Below are 14723 nucleotides of genomic sequence, written 5' to 3'. Positions count from 1 at the left end.
ATTGCTGACGATTTAAAACATTCGAAGCACAATCACATTGAGAGCATCGCGTGCATTTGAAGGAATAAAAAATTTCGAACTTCCAGAAAAACAGCAGTACGGTTGACACCATCAAAAGCCAACTGCTCTTCTAACTTGGGCAGGAAGCGCAACATGGCGACAATGCAACTTCAGAACCAGGTTCGCGCCACCCAAGCCACGCATCGCTGCCGCTTCCTGCGCGTTTCAACACGTAACACAAAACGGTTCCCGCCTCAAACACGAGCGCCCTACCCTAATCTAGGCCTGCTGGAGAGATAAATAAGCCATCCTCAAGGTGCTCTTCATGCTATTAAAGGGCCTGTAGATATGCTGGCCGACGTTTCTTTCCCACGCAGCACGTTAAGCGTCTATTGTACCCGCGCGTTCTTGCGACCGGCGGCTCACGGTAAAATAAGTGCGTTTTCTGCGCAGGTGTTTGTGTCTGGTCAAGGAATAGCAGAGACGATATGATGCGCATTCCCCCCCCCCCCCCCCCCCCCCCCCCCTCAAACACACCACTTTTTTACATGTATGCGGAATAAGGAGTTGTTGCACTGCAAGGTGTAAATGCGAAGTTTAAAACGGAAACTAAGAACGTTCCTCTACCCGTGTCCTGTCTTTTCCGCAACAACGCTTGCAGTACAGGTATATGACTCTTTACACAAATCATGCGCTAATCAGTCGGTTTTAATTGTCTGCACGAGCGACCGGAAGCATATTATGATTTTTTGCCTCCGGCATTTCGGAATTTTCTTACGTCATGATGTCTCAGACATTATTTACGCAGTTTCAACGCTTCAAGGATAATGACGATTCATATGAAGATAAACTGATTAAATGCAACAGTAGTAAGTTTGCATATCACATCGTAGTAGGCGACATCATGTCCAGGGTCGCCACCAGAAGGCGCCACCAAGCAGGAGGCTGCGGCGCGCGGTAAGTCGAGCGCCGCTAGTTAAGCTCTTTGGAAGGCGGATGGGCAAAGTGGTCTAGTTGATTAACATGACTTTTTTTTTTTATCTTAAGTGCGCTTGCAGAAATAACACAGAACAATGTTGTAGTTATTTAAACTAAAAGTGCAGATACCAAATGATTGCCACAGTACCGCCATCTTTCGCAGAACAACTATCTTTTCCCTGTTTAAACACAACGTGCATTTTAATACTCCAGGGCGAGTACCCTGCGTGCCATATCAACGCTTCTAGGTTGGAAGGGTGCTTTGTTCTAGTATAAAGGCTCTCGTATCAGCGTTAGCGCGCGGATCTATTGCGCAACGAAAGCGCTCGCTCTCATACGCTGCTGGCAAGGTTGAGGACTGAAAGTGAGATAAAGCAATACGGAAGCCGCGACGATCAGCAGCAAGCACACGCTATTCTCCGTGGGCATCTGCGTGACGAGCATACTACCGTCCTACATGAATAATACAGGCGCTGCCGGGCTTGCGCGCAGCTCGGCTTTCCCGCCAAAGAAAAAAACAAAACAGATTCAAGCGGGGAGCCACAGCTTGGTGGTATAAAAAGACATAAGGCAGTCATTAATGTGCAAAAGCAAGCGTGCGACAATAGTAAAACTGCACATGTGAGTGTTTCCGTTCTTTTGTTTAGCATTTGTAGCGAAGTTTTAAGCGTCGCGCATGTGCCCGCAAGGCCCGTGCCCCGCTCCGTTCAGGAAGCGTATACGCGAGTAAGAAGCAGCCAAGACAAAAGTTCAACGTTCCCAAGTGTTGAGACACTTCGCTTTATTGCCGTAAAGGTTTCTTGCAAACTTTCTCCTTTCCTCTACGCCGGGCAGCCGACATCAATAATACAACTTGATGCACCTAAGTACATTACCTTCTCGGTTTTGTCCTGTGACTATCAAATCTCAAAACAGAAAAAAAAGAGTATGTATAGGCGCACAGGCTCTGAAGCCTGGCGCGTGATAGAAATGATTCCAAGCTCGGGTTACCGTTGAGTAAATTTCGTAGGCATGTTCTTGGAAAAGGTAACACATTGAACTGTATATCAGTCTTAAGTCACTGCAAGGATCACACACTCCAACACATTCACAACTATTGAAGCCTACTTCTCTATGGGCTGTCGCAATGATATTACTTTTTTTTTCCAAGTGTGAATTATTGGCTGTTGAATTTACTTGAAATCTGCAGAAAAAACAGATCTACTGCAGCGGGTCTACTTGTTAGGCAAATTTGAGATTACTCGGGCTATGATGGTCCAAAGCTAGAAGACCATCCTTTTTTTTTTTCCTTGGGAATCCGGGGATACGATACATGCACGACGGTGTAACATTGTAAATCGCGCTTAAATAAGTATAAATAAATAGTGGTGACAGTAGGTCCGAACATTTCTTTCCGTTCTCAAAAATCACACCATTTCGCATAAAAGAAAAATCTGTGCAAGTTAAGCAGTTCCATTCCTTCTGGCTTTGTCACAAACTGCATAGGAATGTACATCACAGTCCAATTCCTCCGTCTCACGAAGTGCCGGCGTATTGTTTTGGCTCTTGGTAGTCATTCGAAGCAACACAAGTACGAGGCTGGAGAAATAAACTCATAAGTTACGAATAAAAAAAAAGGAACAGCTATATTACACTTCTTTCTATGTACAGAGAAACATGACCGCAGAGGCCACCCTAAGCCGCCACTTCGCATTAAAACAGTCCCGCGTATGCAACAAGCGCGTGTTTAAAGGAGTTCGTAAAATTCCTAGATGGACAGTCTTTCGTTTTACAAAAGAAAACGAACACGAGGAGGAGAAGGAGGAGGGAAGGTTACACAAGTTCGTTGGCATGTGTCGAGCAAGAGAACTGTTTGTTGGTGTTTTTTTACCTGCGCAACGCGGGCGAAATTTGGGAGAGACTTGACTTAGATGAAGGGGGTTCGGCGGCTCCTGCACACCCGTCTCGGTGTGCAAAATCCTCGCAACGTGTAATCCACGTGGCTTCGCGCACCGACACAACCGCGCACAGCTGCAACACACACGCGAATTCCTTGGCACTCACAGGCACGCACGTCTTATGTACACGACGAAGGGTCCCGGACGGGCGTTGTCAGATGTGCACCGCGACGCTGGCCACGTCGCTGCGGTTGCCGCTGCCGGCGGCGCCGACCTTCCGGTGCCGCGCGTCCGGCATGGCGTAGCGCAGTTTGTCCCAGAACCTCTTCTCCCCCCAGTGCAGGAAGGTGCTCGACTTGAGCCACAGGCGAATGTCCGGGTCGAGCTCCTTGAAGCAGACCCTGCCTAGGAAGATGACTACGAGGCGGTGGCTGCAGTTGTGCAGCACCTCGTGGTGGGCCGACTTGAACTCGTAGCGACACCACTCACTCTTGAGGAAGTGTTCCGAGAGGATCACGATAGTCCGCCGACTGCTCTCCACGGCCTCGGTGATGGCGTCCGTCAGGTAGCCACCGGCCATGGGCAGGTCGCGGTAGTGAAGGCACAGTCTGTACGGGGGGTTGCCACACTCCAGCTCGGGCGCCAGGATCTGCGCGACGAAGGCCTCGTCCTTCTTGCTGTACGAGACAAACGCGTCGAAGAGCTTCTCCTCTTCGGCGGGCGCGCGCTGGAACATGCGGACGCCGTACTTGGTGTAGAACCAGACGCTCATCTGGCGACGGTACACGAAGGCTACGGCCACCGCGCACACCAGCAGCAGGAACACGACTCCCAGCACCACCAGCAGCGGAACGAGGTCTTCGACGTGGAACTGGCGCACCTGCGTGGTCGCCTCCGACGCGTTCGTGCACGACGTGGCGTTCAGCTCCCACAGCGGCAGCGCCGACGTCTCGTTGTGCACGCACTGGACGCTGAACAGGTCGCGCACCAGCTCGGCGCCGCGGTTCAGCAGGAAGTCGGCGAACTCCTGCGCGAAGTGGCATTCGCAGGACCACGGGTTGTCGGCGAGGCGCACGTCGTTGAGCCGCGGCTGCAGCTGCAGGTTCCAGACTGCGATCTCGAGGATGTAGTTGTGGTCCAGGTGGAGCAGTTCGAGCGACTTCAGCGGGAGGAAAGTGGCGTTGTTGACGTGCGCCAGGTGGTTGTAGGAGAGGTAGAGCTCCTTGAGCTCTCCGAGCCCGTCGAATTCGTAGCCATGCAGCGTGGCGAGACGGTTACGGTCGAGTCGCAGCACTCGCAGCGTGCGCAGTCCGCTGAAAGTACGGTTGTTGATGGTCTGCACGTTGCTGCTGTTCAGGTAGAGCACTTTCATGTTCTTTCGACCGATGTAGGTATGGCTAGACAACGTAGGTATGTCATTCCCGTCCAGGTACAGCTCGGTTACGTCCATCGGGAGCTGCTTGGGAACGGCGACGTGCGCCCTCGCGCTGCAGTCCACGATGTTGGTATTCCAGCTCTGGTCGTAGTAACAGGTGCAGTTGTCTGGGCATACCATCTCACAGTCGCAAGCGTCGAAGTCGCAGCAATGGCAGAGCGCGAAGCAGTGGTTCCGATAGCGGCACAGGAACTCCGACGACTGCGCCTTGATCAGCGGCAGGCTGGCTTTTCTTCGAGTGAAGCTCAGATGACACGCCACGTCCGCCAAGTCGATGACACGCGGGTACTGCCGGGAATCGTCCAGGTTTCCCAGGCGTTGAAGCCACTCCATGTGGCAGTCGCAGAGGTACGGGTTCCCGGCCACCATGAACTGCGGAAGCGGCCGGCTGCTGTGGACCTCACTCAACCTGAACATTGTCATATCCAGTGTTTCCAGCTTGTTGTCCGTGAGGTCGACGCGTGTGAGGTTTTGCTTTCCCAGAAATGTGAACGGCTGAATACGGCGGAGGTGGTTGCTCTTGAGAAAGACAATCTCGATGCCGTTCGGCAAGGACGACGAGTCAAGGTCAGTAAGCCTGTTGTGCGACACGTCCAGCGTCCTCAGCTTCAAAATGGACTCCAGCTCAAAGTAGTTCCCCAACGCCTCCACTTGATTGTCGTGAATGTCGAGCCACTGTAATCCGATGGGAATGAGCGCATAGTCAAACCATCGCACACGATTGGCCGAAATGTTGAGCATGATGAGGTCGTGTAGGTTACTAAAAAGGCCATTAACGTCGTCCAAGAAATTGGAATCTAAACGCAAAGCGTGGAGGTCAGGGACGTCGTCGAATGTGCCTTGCTCGATGGACTGGATTCCATTGCGAGCCAAGTTCAGAATTCGCAAGGACGGCAGGTCGTGGAAAGCACCCTGGCTCAGGTTTCCTATGTGGTTTCCCATCAAATTGAGGCCGTATAACTGACGCAGCCCCTGGTAAGAGGCGTTCTGAATGTCCGTGATCATATTGTCGGCCACGTCGAGGGAGCGAAGAAGTTGTAGTGTCTGCACAACCCGCGGCACAGATGACAGTCTGTTTCCGGCGAGGATGATTTCTTGCAAGGTCGACACGTTGTGAAATGCATCCGACGCCAGAGATTCGAGTCTATTGTGGTCCAAATAAAGCCCACCCAGCGACGAAAGTCCAGAGAACAAGTGCGTCCCCACATACTTGAGACGGTTGTGGCTTAAGACTAGCGTGTGCAGGTTGTACAATGACGCGAACGCAAAGTCCGCGACTGACTCGATGAGGTTGTGCTGCAGCTGAAGCGTCTGCAGGTTGTGCAGAGATCTAAAGGCAGCGTCGTCCAGCCTTGTGAGCCTGTTGTGCGACAGATCGAGCACGGCCAGCCGCGTTAAATCGGCCAAGGTATCCGGGCCGAGCCATCCGGAACTGAGCTGATTATGCGCCAGGTCAAGCATCGTCAGCTGATGGAGGCCGGCAAACAAGCCCGGAGGTAGAGCGCTCAACGAGTTGTTCCGCAGGTAGAGTTCGGAGAGCTTCTCGGTCGGCTGCAGGAAGCGCGGCGGCAGAGCGACCAGAGCATTGTGCGCCAGGTCGAGGTTCTGCAGGCGGGACAGCCCGAACAGCGCGCCCTGCTCGGCCCGCGCGATCTGGTTATGGTCGAGCTTGAGCTCTCGGAGCTGCCGCAGCGACGCGAACCCCTTTTCGGGAAGCAGGCGCAGCCTGTTGTGGGCCGCGTCCAACTTCTGCACGAGCGGAGAACAGCGCGTTTCCGCGAACCCCATCCTGGCGGTGTCCACGAACCGGTTGCGCGTCAAGTTCAGTTGCACGAGTTGCACCAGGGGACACAGGATCGACGGCGGCAGGTAGTCCATGTTGTTGCGGCTGAGGTCCAGCGTCACGAGTTGCCGCAACGGCGCCAGGCTGTCCGGCGCCAGCCGCAGCGACAGCTTTCCCCAGTCCGTGTTGTACGTGCGCAGGGTGAGGTTCTGCAGCTCGGAGAGACCGGCGAACGCGAGCGACGGCACATCCTCGATCTTGCAGCGCTCGATGCTGAGCGAGCGCAGGCCGCTGAGGTGCGAGAACGAGCCGTTGATGAGGTCGCTCTGGAAGAGCAGGTCGTCACAGCGCACCGTGAGCCGCGCCGTGTGCCCCGGCTGGATGAGGCTGAAGTTGCTCGGCTCGGGCCCTCCGCTGAGCGTGCGCACGGTGCAGGTGAGCGCCACTCCGGTGGCGTCCAGCGGCTCCCAGCGGCAGTCCTCGGGGGCCACATAGCGAGCGGCAGCGCTGGGCTGCGCCGCCAGCAGCCACCAGAGCAGGGGCAGTAGCGAGACGTGCCACCGCCGCTTCATGCCGCCGCTAGCGGGGGGGACAACCACAACCAGGACCGCATCGCCACGGCGCCAATCGCCCGGCACCAGGCGCGGCGGCACACAGCAAACACACCACCAAGTTTCCACGCAGCCTCCGCTGCTGCCCGACGCGACTCCAATGGTGGCCGGACCGGTTGGCGCGGCCGACGGGGTGCAGGACCGCGCTCACTGCGCGCGTCCGGGGGAGGCCGGCCGCGGACGCCCCGCCTCCGTGGCAGTGCTCCCCTCGGCGTCGCTTTTGGGCGGTCCTCCTCAGACCTGCGAGAACCAAGAGGAGAACCCGTGAGGGGAGCTCGAAAGTGGCCTTTGTGCCGCCGTCAGAAGAGAGAGCGTGATGGGACTACTCCCCCCTTCCCGCGTCCCCTTGTTAGAGGGGCTGGCAGTCAAAACACGAACCTGGCCACCCTCACGCCGGCCAAAGGGGACAGGCTGCACGATTTTGGGCGAGGACGGTGTGATGATCACGTCTCGTCTTCGCCGTTGATGCCCGGCGCGCAACGTACCGCGCGTCGCCCTGCTATCTTTCTCGCCCCAAGGAGGAAGGAGCCAGCAGCGCGCCTTTCTAAACTGCCGCGGCGCCACAAATTCATCGCGGCTTCTCCCTAACCGCCGTGACTGGTTCGGTTACTCTAGTGTTTACTTTCGGTGCCAGCGGCCGGCAGGCGCGCTCGGAATGCATTGGTACACGGCCGCCCTGGCGTCGTGACGCAATGAAGAGGTACGTGATTGGGTCGGCATGACGTACGGGCACCGCGCTGTTCCTTCTCAGGTGCATGCGGCGGCAGCCGTGCCGGGGCCCCCTCTCTTTTTACTGCTCCCCTCCTTTTCCTGCCAAGGCATTGGCCCCGCGATCACTCGGTCCGGCACAGCTGCCAGACAAGGCAGCGGCCACGTTTCCAGGAGCACCGGCACGCCGGATTCGTTAGCGGAACAAGCCAGCCTCGAAATGAAGGAGGAACGCCGAACTGCTGCTGTCAGTGCGTAACACTGCTCCCTATGCGCCGCGAGCAGTGTCCCATCGGGCGACAGCGTTTATATCATCGTTCACTTCAGCTTTTCTTTTTCTCTCTCTCGCTCTTCCTCGGGCAACAAGGCGACGCGCCGGCAGCTGACTTTGGTTACAGACACTGGCTGATCAGCCCGACGGCAAAAAAACAATGTCATCGCGTGTCTTGTAAACTTACGGAAGGCCGCGTACATCCTTGTCCAAGGAAGGAGCAGTGTTCGGCAGGCTACACACACCGTTAGCTTGCGCTTCAAAGTGTGCGACCGATGCAGTGAAAAAAGAACTCGGCAGTTCACGCTAGGTTCTAATGCAATCGGACATTAACGAAAAACCGAGCTCCGCAGGGCGACGTGTAATCGAAAACCAACCACCGACTTGCTTGTAGCGTAGTATTTGCTACAGTGAAATACAACCAGTCAACGAGTTTGGCTTAACAAGTCCGACAACACTATCGGCTTATGAACCTTCTTTCCCAAAGGTAACCAGGCTAACCGGTGCTTGTTTTTAGCCGTGTTGGGGAGCACAGCGCTCATAGGATCTAAATATGTGTAAGGTATGGAGAGGCCCTGTCGTCACCTTTCGAGAGCTTCTGGTCCTTAGGGATGCCGAGAGGGCTCCACACGGCTGAGTTTGATACGAAAGGTTCTTAAAATCGGTGGGCCAAAGTTGGCAATGTTAGCGAGGAAGAAGTAGACGCCGAACAGCGGTCTAAGTTGCTGGTTTCCATAAAGATACGCTGTTCAGCCCAGTCGCTCTACGTCGAAGGGTACTTTGTCTCAGCACAGCCTAATAAGTTATCGCGTAGTATAGTTGATTCAAATGAATGTGCTTCCTCGAAATCCCTTGTCGAGCATTCCGTTAGGTCGCGTTCAGTGCGCGGATTTCTAGCGGCTTTGTGTCGTCTGTGTTTCTTGCTTTTGCGGTGCTCCTAACTGCATTGTTTTTACACACATTCGACATTAACAAGGAACAAACCCAAACCAACAGAATCATACCCGATCGATGTTTGTTTCACTGCTTCCAAAAATCGCCACTGTTCCCGCTACAATATCCTGCTTTATACATACATATACGAGGTGTTTAAGGGAAGACCGTGAGTAATTGTCAAAAATAGGTTTTTTGAGGTGCAAATATGGATTTTTCTGTTAGTATTACCAGTTTTGGCGGACACCAGAAAACCGGCGAATTAATAAGCCGAGCAACTACTTTTTAGTAATTAACTTTCTAACTAATAGAGTTAGGTGCCTAGTTGCAATTCGATATTTGTAGTTGGTCGTTAGTAACAGGCATATCAGCTTTTAAACTTAGAAAACGCAATTACCGTTGCCACTGTGGCACGACAAAATTTGGCTTTTCCGACTAGTTCCGTGCACTGGAAAGCTTGCTTTGCCGGCATGCTTTTCGAAAGCGCATGCATTTTGGCACTATGTAGCCAAATTTTGTCGAACAGCGCCGAGGATAATCGCGTTTTCGAAGTACTAAAAACTGATATGGCTATCACTAACGACCGGCTAAAAATCTCTAATTGCAACTAGTTGTCTAGCTGTGATATTTAAAAAGTTAATTATGAGAAATTACTAAACCGGCCGCAGCGGTGGCTCAGTGGTTATGGCACTCGGCTGTTGACGCAAAGGACGCGGGTTGGATCTCGGCCACAGCGGTCGAATTTCTATGGAGGCGAAACCGTAGAGGCCCGTGTACTGCGCGATGTCAGAGCACTTTAAAAAACCCCATATGGTCTAAATTTCCAGAGCCCCTGACTACGGCGTCCCTCATAGCCTGAGTCGCTTTGCGACTTTAAACACCCATAAACCAAACCAAGCCAAACCAGAAATTAGTTAACCAGCTTACTACGAAAAATTCACCGGCTTTCCGGTGTCCGCTAAGACTGGTAATAATATACCGTAAAAGCCATTTAATTTTACTTCAAAAAGCCCATTTCTGAAAATGTCTTAGAGTCTTCCCTGGAGCACTTGGTATATATTTTCTAGAGCAGGGCAGAGCGCGCCTCGAACAGGGAAACACGGGCCACATGCATTTGGCGGTTGTCGGGCCAGCGCCACCCTCGCCCGAGGCGGCACCGACCGACAGATGCTGCCGGGTAGAGCGACGAGCGGAAAGGGGGGGGGGGGGGGGGGGGGGGGGGGGGGGGGGGGGGGGGGCTCTTCGCGAACTCGTTGAGCAAGAGGGAGCACACAGGGAAGCAAATTGCCGTCTCGCGCTCGGCGCATCCTCTCTCCGGCTCTGGCTCCGAGCAAGGGCGCGCACACTCGCAGAGAGAGGTTTCCGTTTTCCGACGGGGCGTGAAATTTCCAATTAGCCCTTATTTTGAGGCGTAAAGACGTCTCCGAGCTGCCGCTTCTTCTTCGCACCGAAGGCAGGTGTGCGCGCGCTCCTCCGCCGCCAAGTTTTTCTCTCTTTCTTAACATATTCTTTCTTTCTTTCCTTTTCTTACGAAAGCGAAAGATGAGAAGCCCCGCTTTTGCCCCGCTTTCTCCGAATTGCAGGCTCGTAGCGCGTATGCCCCGTGCCGGGTTTCCTCCGGAAGAGAGCGAGAAATAAACGAATGAAAAGAAGAAATGATCAAAGGAGAAGGATTGGCGAACGACCAACTTCTCGCGACAAGATCTGGCAGCCTGTGCTTCCGATGAAAGCACCTTGTGCCAAGCCGGGGGGTGACTTTCGCCGAAGGCAGGAGCAGTGGAGTTGACGTCTTGCCGAAGAGAAAGTGTTGGCAGTAAACTCGAAACCCCTAGGCAGTGAGCAAACTTTGTAGGGTGGAAGAAGTCACTCTCTCGTTGTGATTGGCTGCAGAGCGACTATGCAGTGTACGGTTAAGCCGTCCAGGTACGTTCGTGTAGGCAGTGTTTGGGTTGGTGTTTGACTGGAGTAGTTCTAAACGCTGTTGCTTCCTTCGTATCAGATGGGACAGTAATGACGGCCCATGTTCTGTTTGTTGATCAAGAAAAAGCAAACAAAACTTGCTTCAGTTACTGTTAGAAATGCCTGACAGCTGTTTGACAGATTTTTCGCCGCTATTTGAACAACCTGTTTTACACACACCTAGCCCCAGTGCCGAGCTGCCGCTCCCTCCCCTGCCGCTCCCAGAGCCGAGCTCCCTCGGTATAAAGATGTCTGACATCCTTATTTTGTTCGCGTTGAATTGCTAGTTGCGACTTGTTCCCTGTCATTGTTAATCTCTGTGTAGCCGTCCTTTCTCTTCCTTCAACCCCCCCCCCCCCCCCCCTCCGCTTTTGTACTTGATTTCGCGTGTCATTTTCACATCACTAGGTTTTCTCTACGAGGTACTGCTACAAACGATGGGCATGCAAGCATTAACAGAAAAGGAGCAACAGAAAGACAATGCAACGAGCGCCCAATAACAATTGATTCACATTCAGAGCACCTGGGCTTTTGATAATCGTGCGGTGGGCGGAGGAACGCGTGACCATCTATAAAAATATTTTAGTGCAATAAATGACTAATTATATAAACACCGAGTGACAATGAACGCACTGTGATCTTGGCTTCACTGTCGAGACTTGATGCAACCAGCACCACGGAAGCGTCCTGCCGGTTTTATTTCACGCGATTCCAGGCATTTTAGAGAGGTAATGTGACGGCGAAGTGTGCTAATTTCATGCCGAAAAGGCGCGCATAGACTCAGTTTATATTTGAAAAGCACCGCTAAACTCTGGCTGCACTTTCGACGCTTGTAATCTTTCTTTTTTCGAACATTCCTATATTTAAGTGAGTGGCACCTTCATAGTCGTGTAACCAGGAGCGGGTTTATGGCTACCTCTACAGGATGCGACGCATGATTTTGAAAAGGAAGGGGGGACATTCCTATGTGAACATTATTCGCAGAAGACAAAAGGGTGTGGGTAGTGGTTCCATACAGTTCTTCGATATGAAATTTCTGGCTTAGGAGGGGTCATCAGATTCACTCCTGCATATAACCGGGCAAATTTCCGCGTACCCATCAAACCACACTGACAAAGGGGTAGGTAAATCGCATTAATCTCGACCCCTTTCCGCCTCAGGATGGCATGCCTTACACACTGCGGACACTTTGTTCTTAGCAGTATACAAGACAGCTATAGCTGGCCGACTTTTTCGGGTCGGACAGAGGCCCACACAGCGGCGACGACTACGACGACGGCAGTTGCGTCACGGTGCATCGTCACCGCCACTCCGGAGTCGACGCAACAGCCTCCACTTGACAGCAGGCCTCGCTCACCGTCCGAAAGGCGTCACTCGCGCTTGCCTGGCTGCTACAGCGCGAACGCGTGTCCCTCGGCCACTTCCAGCGGCGTACGGGTCAGGGCCAGTTTCAACCAGCCTGCTCGGCGCCGTTTGGCCACGCTTGACACGTCGCTTTGAAGGAGTCGGTTGTGTAGCTGGGTGTTTTTTGTTTGATACCTCGATGGCGTCACACGCGGCGATGAGGATGTCGCGCCGGTGCCTGTGCGAAGCTCTCTCGGGCACCCATGACCCGTGTCGCCATCCGACTTGCAACGCGTCGTGTACGAATCCTTCCTTGCGTATAGCGCTGAGCAGTCATCGCCGCTTATACGGTTGAGGGGAAACGCGCCTCGTGCTCGCGCGAGCAGTTTCACACGCCGGCGAACATGGCGCGACGTTACTGAAGCTTTATAATCGAGCGGTGACATAACGGCAGTCGCTTGAGGAGCCGTTGAACTAGCTTGCGGCTCGCTTAGATATGAAGTATACGCTGTTGGGGTCTGCTGTTGGATAGGCGTGCACCGCACTGTATGGAAGGAGGTGCAGAAACACTTCGCTTTTCACACATTCTCTTCATAGAGGGGTGCTGCGATGGAGCAGCTGTTACCGGAAATGTAAACCAAGCTGACTTGAGCAGCGTATAAAATATGAAAAACAAGAGACGCGGATTAGAGCGAATGCGAGTTGACGGCATTAAAGCTGACATCAAGAGGACGAAACAGATTTTGGTACGACATGATGTAAAAATCATATAATCCGGAGAACAGAAAACTGGGCGTCTGCTAAGGTAATAGAATGCCAACCAGTGCAACGCAATCGGGGTGGCAAAGAGTCAAGTGGAGAGACGAGATTTCGAAACTTCATTATACAGTGGAAGCGGCTGGCTGAGGACAGGGATTAACTTGAAACAAATGACAAGAGCCCTTGCCCTGCATGTGGATTAGTCCTGCACGCACGCACGCACGCACGCACACACGCACACACACACACACACACACACACACACACACACACACACACACACACACACACACACACACACACACACACACACACACACATATATATATATATATATATATGTGTGTGTATATATATATATATATATATATATATATATATATAGAGAGAGAGAGAGAGAGAGAGAGAGAGAGGCTTTGTCCTGCAGAATCCTGCACTGATGATGACGGATCGAAATCGGTGCACCAGCTTCGGTGCTGCATGTGCAGAGTAGAAATCCACCTCGCCAGCACAGGGTGTGCTCACCGGCCGATATTCTTATACATATTCGTATAGTATGCATCGCAGGGTCTTCTCCTCGCTCTCCTCCGCCCCGCCGCTGCACGGCGCCGCAGTCTCGGAGCACAGCCGTGTCTGAGTGGAGCGTGTCGTGCAGTCTCGGCAGCAGTAAAACGGGAGACGAGCAAAAGCGGCTCTGCTGCGGTTGCCACTGCGTCGGATGCTCGGCACGGGTCTCCATTCTTCCTCCACCTGATGGGTATCGATCCCACCCCGCAAGCTGCGCGCGTACATACCGTTGCCCCTGGATACTCTCAATCGTGTAATGAGGAAGCGAAGGAGCCGGGCTCCGTAACCGGGTTCACACACTCTTACGACAAGATTCTTCTTGTTCCATCTGTTCCGCTTTAGTGGAGGGGAGGAGGTGTCCTTCGCTGCATCTTGGCAAAGATTTGTACTTATTTCTTGCTTACGACTCCTACTGCCCTCTTAACTTCGAGGATAGAATGGAGTAAAATGGGTGCAGTGGTTTGTCATTTTGAGGGTGCACTGATTTGCAGCAACCACTACTCCCAAGGCATGGGCAGTCGCTGTTACTGATCCGTGCACTAACCGTTCGTCACATGCTGGCTATAGGTGGTGCAGTTAGTCCCATATTACCCTTCTTCTACGCGAATCGTGGTCGTGACTGAGCAAGGGGAATGCCTCAACAGCACGCGCCCGTGGGACTGCCGCTTATGTCACGTATCACTGCGGGACGAGAATTTTTAAGTTACGTATGACTCTCCCCGCCACATCGACGCATTTTTGTCGGCGATTTTTTTTTTTGCGCCAAATAAATGATTTCCAACAACTAACTGATTTAAATGAAATAAAATCCTTTTATTGGCAAAGCTGGACACACAGGTCGTAAAAGAAGGCCAGTGGGTCCGCGCTATTAGTTGCACGTGAATGTATACAACTGTACTATAGAGCTCAGAAATTGAAATAGCGCAGCCATATACATAGAGATTCTTTGATGGAGGTTAGAATATATCCGTTTCATTTCAAATGCATCTTACCAACACTCAAGCGCTTCAAACAGACAACGTTATACGCTCCAAATGCAAACAGGATATTTCCTGCACATTCGCAAATAATTAACGGTCCAAACGAAACATATTTACTGGTACAGTCACGCCTTGGCACGCTGAACCACAGATGCTGCTTTCATCAGATCTCGCAGAATCCGCCCAGACGCATATGGATTCGCCGCACCGCCTCCAAGTCAGACCACGTGGTCTGGTACACGCAGCCACATTCCCGGAGACTCTGGCGGAGCTCATTTGCGCGAGGGACGGCGTCATGGGAACCGCACTAGCTGCGACTGCGCGCGCTCGTTGTCCCAGCGCGCTAATCGCCGCCGACGCACGCCCCGATAAGACGTCTCTTTGCCTCCTCGCATCCCGGGCCGCCACAGATCCTCGAAGACAAGGAGCCCTCCTACGGTTTAAATTTGGAGGAAGATGCGTATCGCACTGCTGGCTCGAGGCGGCAGCGGCGGCGGCAGTGCCAGCCAGTGAGCCAA

At 53.1% G+C, this 14723-nt stretch overlaps 1 protein-coding gene and 1 long non-coding RNA gene across 2 annotated transcripts in view; one reads left to right on the top strand and one right to left on the bottom strand.

The window, feature by feature from the left end:
- Positions 1-14723, top strand: part of LOC149358347 (uncharacterized) — a 164795-nt gene that overhangs the window by 100078 nt on the left and 49994 nt on the right. The window lies entirely within an intron of this gene.
- Tollo (Toll-like receptor Tollo) overlaps positions 1728-14723 on the bottom strand; it is a 37998-nt gene continuing 25002 nt past the window's right edge. Inside the window, exon 2 of the mRNA XM_089570405.1 lies at positions 1728-6924. Coding sequence (XP_089426531.1) covers positions 3070-6645 — 3576 coding nt within the window. The 5' untranslated portion in view covers positions 6646-6924 and the 3' untranslated portion in view covers positions 1728-3069. The remainder of the gene's footprint in view (positions 6925-14723) is intronic.

The sequence above is a fragment of the Amblyomma mixtum genome, chromosome 2 (genome assembly GCF_055824585.1).
Source record: "Amblyomma mixtum isolate Tamu chromosome 2, ASM5582458v1, whole genome shotgun sequence".
Taxonomy (NCBI): domain Eukaryota; kingdom Metazoa; phylum Arthropoda; class Arachnida; order Ixodida; family Ixodidae; genus Amblyomma; species Amblyomma mixtum.
The sequence above is the reverse complement of the archived record's forward strand: the minus strand, read 5'-3'. Positions and strand labels throughout refer to the sequence as shown.